Raw genomic sequence first — 10,168 nt, 5'->3', positions numbered from 1 at the left:
CCACAGAAGGCCTTAACTCCTCTGGAATGAGAACTTGCAGGAAGAACTGAGTTTTAGGTGCGACCTCAAGTGGTAGATCGATCACTCGTCCTTTCCCAGCCTCCGTTCCTCCACCTGTAAAATGGACTCTCATAAGTCAACTATAAAATAAGGACTGATGCATTCCGTCTTAGCTGGGCCGCCGCAAGAGGGTTGGAAGTTACTCTTCCGGAACGACTTTCTAGGCTGAGAGAAAAAAGAGCGGGACAGGTGTGTCAAGGCGGGTCTGCACTTAAATCTGCAGCACCGCCCCCTTTCCTGCAGCGGCTGCTGCGGAATGCTGTTCTGAGCCAGTGCGCACGCGCAGGCTCAGACCGAAGAGGCTCGCGTACAGGGACCACAACTCCCAGAGTGCTCCGCGCCCTCGCCGCCGCCGCCGCCGCCGCCGCCGAGACCAAGATGGCCGCTAGTAAGTACGGGCGTCTCTGGCACGCGGGGCTGATTCAGGGGACCCCCCCCCGGGTGGTGCCGAGGGTACGGCACGGCAGAGCCCCCGTGGAGGCCGTGGGGTCCGGGCCAGAGGGGGCGCAAAGGTCTCTAGAGGGCTCCTCCAGGGTAAGGGTTTCGCGAGAGGGGTAGAGGTCACCGGGGGCATCCCCTGCAGAGGTGACACTCCTCGCCCACCCTTCCAGGAATCGCCGCCTTCCTCAAGAGTACTTGGGCCAAGGAGCCGGTGCTGGTGGCATCCTTCACCATCGGGGCCCTCGGTGCGTGAGTGCCCCGGGCGGGAACGTGCGTCACCCCCGCGTCCTCCACGCTCTAGAGGTCCCATATTCCCCACCAGCGCCACATTGCCCGGCACCTGCGTTGCATCCTGTACCCCCAAGGCCCCATCGCCGCCTTCAGCGTTCCGTGTCCCCACCTGTGTGTCAGCCTCCCCATGACGTCCTCTTCCCTACCTCCATCCCTTCGCCATCCCGTCGCTCCCCACCCCATACACATATACACATCCACCCAAGAGGTCCATAATCCCTCCAAAAGAGAGGTTCTCAACTCTGGTTGTGCATTATAAACACCTGAGTGCTAAAAAGTAATAATAACAAATGAAAAGTGGGGGAGAAGAGTATAACTCAGTGGTAGAGTACGTGTCTAGCGTGCACGAGGTCCTGGGTTCAATCCCCAGTACCTCCGTTAAAAATAAATAATTTCTTGTAATGAGCCATAGTGGAAAAGAAACGGAAAAAATATACATATATATGTCTATGTATAAGTGAATCGCTTTGCTGTACACTTGAAACTAACACTGTAAATCGACTACACTTCAATAAAAAATAAGTTAAAAAATAGTTAAACAAACCTAATTACCTTCCCCGCACCCCCCAAAAAAAGTAAAAAATAAAAAAAAGTAATGTCCTTTTCTCTCACTGTCAGCACCCCCACCCCCACCCCAGATTTGAAATTGAACTGGGCCGGATGGAGGTGGGGCTAGGGAAGCTTATACCTTGTGGAAATCCCCCAGTGATTCTAAGGTGCCGCCCTTACAGAACCTCAGCTCTAGAGCAGGGCTACTCATACTTCAGTGGGATGCGGGAGGTGGGGGTCTTGTTAACTTAGATTTCACGAGACCTGATTCAGTAGGTCTGGGGCGGGGCCTGCTATGCGGAATTTCTAACAGGTTCCCAGGTCTTGTCCACACTGCTGGTTAGCTGGTCACTCACTGCGTGGGGTTCTAGAGCACAGCTGTCCCAGGCAGCCATGAGCCATACTGGCCACTGAGCACTTGGGATGGGCTAGTATGAGTGGAGATGGTGTTTGTTACCATGCTCGTGTAAAGTACACACCGGATTTCAAAGACTTAGTATAACAAAATGTATAAAATATTTTTTTCATGTTGATGACACATTGAAATGATAAATGATGTTTTGGATATACCAGGTTAAATATGTATTTTTGTTTTTATTTTTTTATTTAGGTTAAATACATTTTAAAAATTAATTTGTATGTTTTAATGTTAATGTGGCTGTTAGAAAATGTAAAATTACATATGGCTCTTAGATTTGTCAACAGCACTGACTTAGAACATTTCTTTATTCGCCTGCCCCACCCCCATAACTCCCAGCTCCCACCCTAGATGAACTGTAATTTCCCAGTGACTGTTCTTTTACAGTCCCCCCCCTCAGTTTGTAACAGTTCATGATTCCTCTGGAACGTTCCCAAGACACCCCCTCCCAATTTGCTCCATGACTCAAATGTACTCATTCCATGACTACCCTCTTCCCTCCTGTGCCCGCTAGATCCCGGGTATCTGTGAATGCTTGACTCCCACCCCCACTGAGAAAAAAAAGTGTTGTAAACCCTTCTGCTGATGTTTGGAGATCCCAGGGTGCCAAGGGGCCTCCTGGAGGTGCTGGACCTCCCTATTCCCCTCCCCCCATGCACTGGACCCCCATCTTGCTAAGGTTCAGCTTCTGTCCCCACCTCCTCCTCAGGCCTCACCCCTGTGTCTCTCCACAGCTATAATAGTGCCCACACTCAGTCCCTCCACCAAGTATGCCGTCATGATCAACCGGTCCACACCCTACAACTACCCAGGTGAGTGGGAGCCAGGGCACGGCGGCTGGGACCTCCCTGGGCAGTGGCGGGGAGTAAGGGGCAGGACTTTCCTCTGCAGGGACCCCAGACTCTGCAGAGGAGTCTGGGCTCTTCTTTTTTTTTTTTTTATTAGATGTAATTCATGTGCCATGAAACTCACTTCCTGTCTGTTTCTGCACTTTGAGTTTCTGTCATGGTTCCAATTTCTGCCCTTGTCTGGGTCCCATCTCTTGCTTTCTGGAGTGTTGTCTTCCTGGGTCTCCGCTTGTCCAGGCCTCTGTCCTGTTTCCTCATCTCTGTTGGCTCTTTCTCTGAGTCTCCCTTCTGTATCCATCTCTTATTTCCCCTATCTCTAGGTCCCTATCCCCTGCTTTCCTGCATCTCTGATACTCTGACCCTTACTCTCTCTCCTGGGGTCCCATTTCCCTCTCTGAATATAAGCTGACAGGCCAGTCCTTCTTTCTGGGCCCCAGTGATCTGCCAGTCTCAGTGGCCCACCCTCCTGTCCCACAGTGCCCGTCCGAGACGATGGGAACATGCCCGACGTGCCCAGCCATCCCCAGGACCCCCAAGGCCCAAGCTTGGACTGGCTGAAGAAACTGTGAGCACCTCCTTGGACAGGGAGAGGCCCCCTCCCTGGTGGCCCCCAATAAAAATGCAAAAACCAAACCCAGTCTGAGAGTGTGTGATGAGAGGTGGAGGCAGCAGACAGTAGCCAAGGCGGATGCGGGGGTCTGTTTATTGGGGGGAGGGTCAGTCAAAGGGGGGGCTGGCCAGAGTGGGGTAGGGCAGCAGTTTGTCTGGCCCCCGAGAAACCCAACTGGAGTCTAGGGCCTCATCTGCTTCGAAGCCAAAGTCTTCCTCCACCTTAATCTGGGGAGATAAAGGCAAGGCTGAGTGGCCTGGAATCTGGAGGAGGCCCCTGGCGTCACAGTTCTTGCTTTCCCAGGCCAGACACCTTCCTCTGTGCCCCTTGGGGAAAGTCCCAGGATCCGGATGCTTCTCCAGTGTCTCCTCCCCTCACCTGCCTTCTCTCCCTCCTCTGCTGCCAGCCCTCCCCGGTTCTCTTTTCTTCTCCCCGGAACCTCCTCCAGACCTTCCTTCTCCACGCACGCCCTTGCCTGCATCTTCCAACTCCTTCCCTGCCCAGCCCCCACCCTCTCCAACCCTTCCCGCGACACCTCCCTCCTCTGGCTCTTCCCAGCCCTGCAGGGCCCGCACCACCCCCGCAGAGCCCAGGTCCACCTCTCCCACCTGCACTGGGGCCAGTTCTGGGGTCAGCGCAGCTCCCACTCTGCGTCCATCCCGGGGCGCTCGCCGCCTCTTCCGCCCGCTGGGTCCCTCGCCGGGGGCCGGGCTGCTGGGTTCCGGGGGTGCAGGCGTCCTTCTAGGCGGGGACAGCCCCTCTTTCTCTGGAGGCTCGTTCTCAGCGTTGCCTGGGGTGGGGGCATCTGTGCCCTGGCTGCCCTCGTCCTGCAGTGGGGGTAGGTGGGCAGGTGAAGGCTATGTCCTGGGTCTGGGCTCTCCCAGCCCCCTGGCCCCCTTCCCCGAGCTCACCTCCAGCACAATGGTGAACTGGCTGGCGCGGTAGTCGTCCCCGTAGGAGTCCAGCACTCTCATCAGGAACCTGCGCCCAGAGAGAAGCCACCAGGCAGACAGCTTTGTCTTTTGGCAGCTGGGGAGAGGGGCCCAGCTCTGACTCTGAAGCCACGGCTCTCCTGGACCCGCAAGGTTCTGAGAGACCCGGGTGCCGAGCACACGAAGAGCCAGCAGGACTCTGGGCCAGACAGGGTGACCTGTGCCTCGTTCCTGCTCTGTAACTGGGAGGTGACAATGCAACGGGGCAGTCTGCTGAGAGCATCACTGCCACCTGAATGATCTAAGTGCTCGTGGGACGGCAGCTTTAGTAAACAGTCAAGCGTAAGTGATTATCACTCCTAACCCGAGGGCGGGGGCGGACAGCTCCCGCAGGTGGTGCTGCCTTCCCCTCCCCGTCCCTGTTTCTGAAAGCTCTTTGGTTTTTGTTTTGTTTTTGTTTTTTCCAGCTCCAGCTGAGTCGTGCCTGTGAGTGAGCCAGCGCCTGGGCAGAGCATTTCACAGGCACAAACTCTTTCATTCTTCAAGGGTGTACCCAGCACCTGCTCTGCCCCAGGCGGTGTCTGAGGAGCTTGGGGTGTATCAGAACAAAACAAAGATCCTTGTGCTTACTGAACTGAGTCTTGCAAGGGAGGCAGACAGTTAGCAAACGACAAATCACGACAGGTCAGAAAATAGGAAAGGGGATGGGTGATAGCAGGATGAGGGATTGGAACTTCAAAGGGATGGTGGGCGAGGCCTCTCTGGGGTGAGGGGGTGGCGGGAGAAACAGCAAGTGCAAAGGCCCTGAGGTGGGAGCGTGTCGGACATGTAGGCAGAGCGAGGAGGCAGGTGTGACAGGCCGGCAGGGTTGTGAGCAGAGAAATGACTTGGCCTGTCTTACATTTTATCTTTTTTTTCCTTTCACACTTTCAAAAAAATTCTTTTCAAAAGCTGTGGTAAGATATACATAACATAAAATTTACCAATGTACCCACTTTAAAACATGCAGTGCAATGGCATTAAGTACATTCACATTGTTATGCAACCACCACCAGGCAGGTCCAGAATCTTCATCTGGTCCTTGAGCACCTGGCAAGTGACTCAGATATTGAAATTTTAAGTTTTGTTTAATTTTAATTTAGATTAAAATTGGAACCAAGTGGCTACTGAGCACGTGAAATGAGGCTAGTGTGACTGAGAAAGTGAATTTCTAATGTCACTTCATTTTAGTTAATTTAATTGCTCGTGCCAATTAAGCACATCACAGAGGAACTGAATTTTCCATTTCATTTAATGAATTCAAATTCCCTTCAATGACTATTAAATTCCACTTTCAACGTAAAATAGTCGCCGCCTGCAGCTAGCGGACTGGGCAGTACAGGTCTAACCCAGGAGCCAAGCCACACATCCTGCAGGTTAAGGGTTTGGGGAAATGAGAGTGACCCAGCAAAGCAGCCAAGCAGTGGCCAGGAGGAGGGGGATCCCGGGTGGGTGAGTGACCTGGACGCCAAGAAAGTGCTTCAGAGAAAAGGGTGTCTCCGCTGGGTCAGGTGAGCAGAGGGGAGGACTGGCGCGGGGCGTGGGGCACAGCATCTTGGAGCCGTCACCTTCAGGCCCGTGCTCCACGCTTCCTGGAGGTGGGAACAGCAGGCCGTGGGCCGGCCCCAGAGCTCACACCTCTCCTGGTCGTGGTGGCCTGAGGCAGGAGGCTCTGAGCTGAGCTCACCCTGGGACCTCCCACATTGTCCTCAGCAGCCTCGTGATTTGGGGGTTACCCTTAGGTGACAGGGAACCGGGCTCAGAGAGGGAATGTGGCTGGCCCAAGTCACACAGCAAAATGGTGCTTGAAACTGACTCCAGGACCCCAAGTCTGGTCCCCTGCATTCTGCTATACTCCATTCAAAGGGAGCACACCCACTCCCCTCAAGCCCATGGCTCAGCTGTCTTCCAAGGCCCAGTTCCACTCCTGGACCCTGGTCGCCTCAGCCCGGAGCCCTCCTCTCCAGCCCCGCCTCCTCCTGGCCTGACAGGAAGGTGATGGAAACAGTGCCAGGGCCGGTGTGCAGTGGGTTACCTCCGCTCCTGTTGGAGTCTCCGGGTTATCCTCTGTACCTGGTGGAGCCTGTTCAGAACCCGCTCATTGACCTGCGGGGAAAGCACAGGTCGGCTGCACTCCAGGTATTCAGCACATGGTGAACAGAGCCCCCGGTGGGGACCAGGGAGACTAGCCAAGGACCATCCTGGGGCCTCTAGGGCCCGCTGCACCTGCCGCCTACCTCCTCACCACCTCTCTTGCTCCCCTCCCTCCCCTCCACTCCCACCGGCCTCCAAGCTCATGCTTGAGTCCCCTAACTCAACCCTCCTGTCCCAGGGGCTTTGCACATGCTCTGCCCCAGGTGCCTGCGTAACTCAACTTCTCCAAGTCTGAACTTAAAGGTCCGAGTCCACTCAGACCCTCCCTTTACACTGCAGCAGCCCCTCCCCACTTCCCATGCCAGAACCCCGCCCTCCCGCCACTCTTCTCAGCTCCACTTTTCCTTGCCTTGGTCACCATCGCCTTGTGTCCTGTCTCATTACTCAGTGTCCTCACTGGCTTCTCCCCGACCAGAATGGAAACTCCAAAGGCCTGGGTCTGTGCCCTGTGCCCAGGGCCTCGAGCAGAACCCGGCTCAATGGGTGCTTCTTAAATACTGCTACACCAGTGACCTCACAGGGATAAAGGGCTCGAAAGGCACCAAACAGGCAGATATGCCGGCGGCTGGGGCTGGAGCTGGCTACTTTAGTTAGGGCCGTTGGAGGTGTGTGGCTAAGACGTGAACAAGTGTGTTCTGTTCCTGGGTCAGAAAGACCTGGGTTCAAACCCCAGCCTGCCACTTATCAGCTGTGTGACCTTGGGGATGTTACTTAACTTCTCTGAGCCTTGGGTTTCTGCATTGGTGAAAGGAGAATAATAACAGAACCTATTCTTGGCCGGGGGTGGGCTAAGAGCAGGGGCTCAAACGCAGCTCCATTTGAGCAAATGGTTGAGTCTCTTTGGACCCCAGCATCCACCAGTTCAACAGGGCTCAGGATACCTGCTGCTTACAGGGCTAACAGAGTTCCCAGATGTCCTTGTGTGAAGCCCCCAGAGCAGGCCTGGCACAGAGTGGGAGCTCCCAGGTGACAGTGGTCACTCTGACAGCACTGCTCTTGCACCAAAAGACCCTGTGAACACCAAGCAGCAGGGATGAAATATTACTGCTAACCGTGGAAGGGAGGGGTTCACGTGCGGAGTCTTGGAAACACTGGGGGAGGAGAGGAGAGAGGAGTGGCCGTGGAGGGAAGATGAGAGGTTGGGGTGAGCGGAAGGATGGAGCAGAGGGAAAGCTACCTGGTAAAAGATAAAATGTGGTGTCTAGTTATCTGGTAACTCACCTGGTGCATGGGTGTGTCTGCTGGGTCCGTACCTACAAGGAGGGACCGGGGCTGCTGGCCACAGGCTGTGCACAGGCTCACCCTTCATGCAGCTTCACGGGAATATATTTTAACACCTGGAGCTGACCCTGCTCCAAGCACTTCCTCTGCTCGCACTGCCCACAGCCGGGCATTCAAGGCCGTTTCCCCTCCCCAGCATCCCCGTCAAACTGAACACCCCTCCAGTCCTGAGCAAGCCCTGTGCTACCCAGAGTCCTGAATGCACTTTTCCACCCAGTCCACCTGACACGCTCCACCTAGCCTAAGACTCGGCTCAAACCTCACCTTCCTATTAGTTCTCCTAGTCACTCCTGCCTCTGCATCCCCTTGACTCCCACCCCAGCTCCCACCTCCATCCTCCTCTCCTGCCTGGACCACTACACTGACTGCCCCCTTTCCAAAGCTCCCCGATATCATTGTTATGTGTTAGACGGTGTCCCCCTAAAAAGGGGTGTTGGAGTTCTGACCCCCAGGACCACAGAATGTGACCTTATTTGGACATAGGTCTTCATGGAGGTAATCAAGTTAAGTGAGGTGATTAGAGTGGGCTGTAATCCAGTATGACTGGTGGCATCCTTATTAAAAGGAATCGGGACACACACACACACACACACACACGAAGAATGCCACGTGAAGATGAAAGCAGAGATCTAACAAGCCAAAGAACACGAAAGATCTCCAGCAAACCACCAAAAGCTATGCAAGATGCCTAGCACAGATTCTCCCTCACAGCCCTCAGAATCGCCCAGCCCTGCTGACGCCTCAATCCCAGACTTCTGGTCTCCAGAACCTAAGACAGCCCATTCCTGTTACTGAGCCATCCAATTTGTGGTTCTTGGTTACAGCAGCTCCAGCAAACAAATAACAAAATTCAGACAGTCTTTCAAACATCCAGACCTGACCCTGTCTCTCCCCTTTGAGATCTTCCAATAGCTCCCAGTCACTCACAAACAAATAAATCAAACTTCTCTTCCTGGTGTTCATGGCCTTTCAGGATCTGGGCCCTGCCTACCGCTCCATCCTCATCCCCATTAAGGAGGCTAATGCAGTGATTCAGTCAAAAGAACTTGCATCTGGGCAGGGGCCATGGGGATGGAGGGGAGGAGAAGGATCTGAGAGATCTGAGAGAAGAAGGAACAGGGCATGAGGAGTAACTGATGTCAGGGGTATGAGATCTGAAGTGTGATCAGTGGGGAGCATGAGAGGCACCTGTGAAACATCGGTGAGCTGATCTGGGTTGTCAGATGAAGCTCCTAGAGAAGACATGTCTAAAGTGTCTTGCACAGTGCCTGGCAATTATTAAGTGCTAAATAAAAGAATAATGAATAAATAAATGAATGAAGATTCATTCAGCCAGGCAAGGTAGCCTGGGCATCTAGACAGGCAGAGACTGGGAGGGGTTGGCAATTTAGGCCAGGAGACCCCAAAACAGGGGAATCCACACTCACCTACCTGCTCGATCTCCCGGCAGCGCCGACCTAGCGCCTGGTACTTCCTGCGATTTAGTTCCCGCTGGCGCCGCCGCCGGCCCCGGGCTGCCTCTTCCTCTTCATCTCGCTCCCGGAGCCCCGAGCCACCCAGACCCCCGGACACAAACTCCACTTCTGTCTCAAGCTCGCTCTCCAGGATGTGACCACCGAACAGCGGAGGCAGCGCCAACTCGGAGCCTGGCGGGGCTGAGAACTCTTCAAAGCCGACGGCTGCCATGGTCCTGTAAGGTCAGGGGGCTCAGGGACCCTGAACCCCCAGCACCTAGTCCCTCCTCCCTCAGAACAGGAGCCAAGCCTCTAGCCCTCTCCTTCCTCGGACTCAGGAGCCCAGGGCCCTCAGCCCTCCCTTCCCAGGATCCTGGAGTTCAGACCTCCAGATTCTTCCTCCCGGAGTACCATGTCCCCAACTCCTCACTCAGACCCAGGAGTCCCGGCATCCCACCTCCCCGTCTCTCAGATCCAGGAGTCTGGACCAGTAGCCTTCTTCTGGACCAGGACGCCGGAATACGGACCCCAGTCCCTAAAAGAGTTCTAAGTCAAAGCAGTTGGAGCAACGGCAGTCCCCATCAGCCCGCAGGGTAAAAGCGCGGAAGGCTGACACCATGCAACCGCAGTGTCTCTTGGGATTCGTAGTTTTCCTCAAAGCCACTCACCCCTCTCTCTGCTCCAGTTCCATCTCTCTACCGCTCTGGGAGCCCCAGGCCTCAGAACTTCCAACCTCGGCCGCCTCTAGGTCAAGTCGTTTGCAAAACTACCTGTCCCATCAGGCTTCACGGTCACAGCATCCGGGACGCAGCCGCTACGCCTTCTGGGAGCTGTAGTTTCCTATTTCAGGCCTCGCTCACCAACCCTTCCACCTCCACCCCGACTCCTGGCTTAAAGGCCTTGCTTTCTCGTCGAACGCCTCCACCAGTTATCTCAGTTGCCCTCGCCTTTATTCTTGCCTTGACGCCCTGTCGTCAGACCACGGCGATTCTCCGCTTATCGGGCTCAGTCCACAGTAGGCGATAAGCCGGATAACCCTCCTCTCCTCTCTCCAGCTCACCCCTTCTCTGCCTAGCGGGAGGTACTAATAA

The 10,168-nt window shown here is 54.9% G+C and overlaps 2 protein-coding genes and 1 long non-coding RNA gene across 8 annotated transcripts; 2 read left to right on the top strand and 1 right to left on the bottom strand.

Moving 5' to 3' along the window:
* The first annotated feature begins 303 nt into the window (after positions 1-303).
* Positions 304-3,240, top strand: NDUFA3 (NADH:ubiquinone oxidoreductase subunit A3). The gene is made up of 4 exons (XM_031681621.2): positions 304-448; positions 672-746; positions 2,494-2,571; positions 3,085-3,240. The coding sequence occupies exons 1-4, from the start codon at positions 439-441 to the stop codon at positions 3,174-3,176; spliced, it is 255 nt and encodes an 84-aa protein (XP_031537481.1). The 5' UTR covers positions 304-438; the 3' UTR covers positions 3,177-3,240.
* Positions 3,241-3,294: 54 nt separating this feature from the next.
* On the bottom strand, positions 3,295-10,152 carry TFPT (TCF3 fusion partner). Of its 6 annotated transcripts, none has more exons than XM_072968460.1 (7): positions 10,037-10,152; positions 9,051-9,313; positions 7,564-7,595; positions 6,224-6,294; positions 4,129-4,198; positions 3,826-4,044; positions 3,295-3,444 (listed from the first exon to the last, which is right to left on the bottom strand). In XM_072968460.1, exons 2-7 carry the CDS (start codon positions 9,307-9,309, stop codon positions 3,325-3,327), a joined length of 771 nt encoding a protein of 256 aa, XP_072824561.1. In that variant the 5' UTR covers positions 9,310-9,313; positions 10,037-10,152; the 3' UTR covers positions 3,295-3,324. The 6 variants fall into 6 exon arrangements, with proteins under 6 accessions (XP_072824561.1, XP_072824559.1, XP_072824562.1 ...); XM_072968458.1 differs by having other exon boundaries at positions 9,746-10,150; XM_072968461.1 differs by lacking the exon at positions 10,037-10,152 and adding an exon at positions 9,464-9,713.
* On the top strand, positions 4,206-4,778 carry LOC140698344 (uncharacterized). Its single transcript, XR_012076089.1, has 2 exons — positions 4,206-4,491; positions 4,617-4,778. It is a non-coding gene; the product is annotated as an uncharacterized lncRNA (long non-coding RNA).
* Positions 10,153-10,168: the final 16 nt, after the last annotated feature.

The sequence above is a fragment of the Vicugna pacos genome, chromosome 9 (assembly GCF_048564905.1).
Source record: "Vicugna pacos chromosome 9, VicPac4, whole genome shotgun sequence".
Classification (NCBI taxonomy): Eukaryota; Metazoa; Chordata; class Mammalia; order Artiodactyla; family Camelidae; genus Vicugna; species Vicugna pacos.
This window is presented reverse-complemented; position numbering and strand designations above follow the sequence as displayed.

Coding starts and splice junctions, on each gene's coding strand:
- NDUFA3 (XM_031681621.2), top strand. Junction 747..2,493: donor CTTCACCATCGGGGCCCTCG/GTGCGTGAGTGC, acceptor GTCTCTCCACAG/CTATAATAGTGCCCACACTC. Junction 2,572..3,084: donor CACACCCTACAACTACCCAG/GTGAGTGGGAGC, acceptor CCTGTCCCACAG/TGCCCGTCCGAGACGATGGG.
- TFPT (XM_072968458.1), bottom strand. CDS start 9,768: ATGGAACTGGAGCAGAGAGAGGG. Junction 6,295..7,563: donor CAGACACACCCATGCACCAG/GTGAGTTACCAG, acceptor CTTTCCCCGCAG/GTCAATGAGCGGGTTCTGAA. Junction 3,445..3,825: donor CAGAACTGGCCCCAGTGCAG/GTGGGAGAGGTG, acceptor TTATCTCCCCAG/ATTAAGGTGGAGGAAGACTT.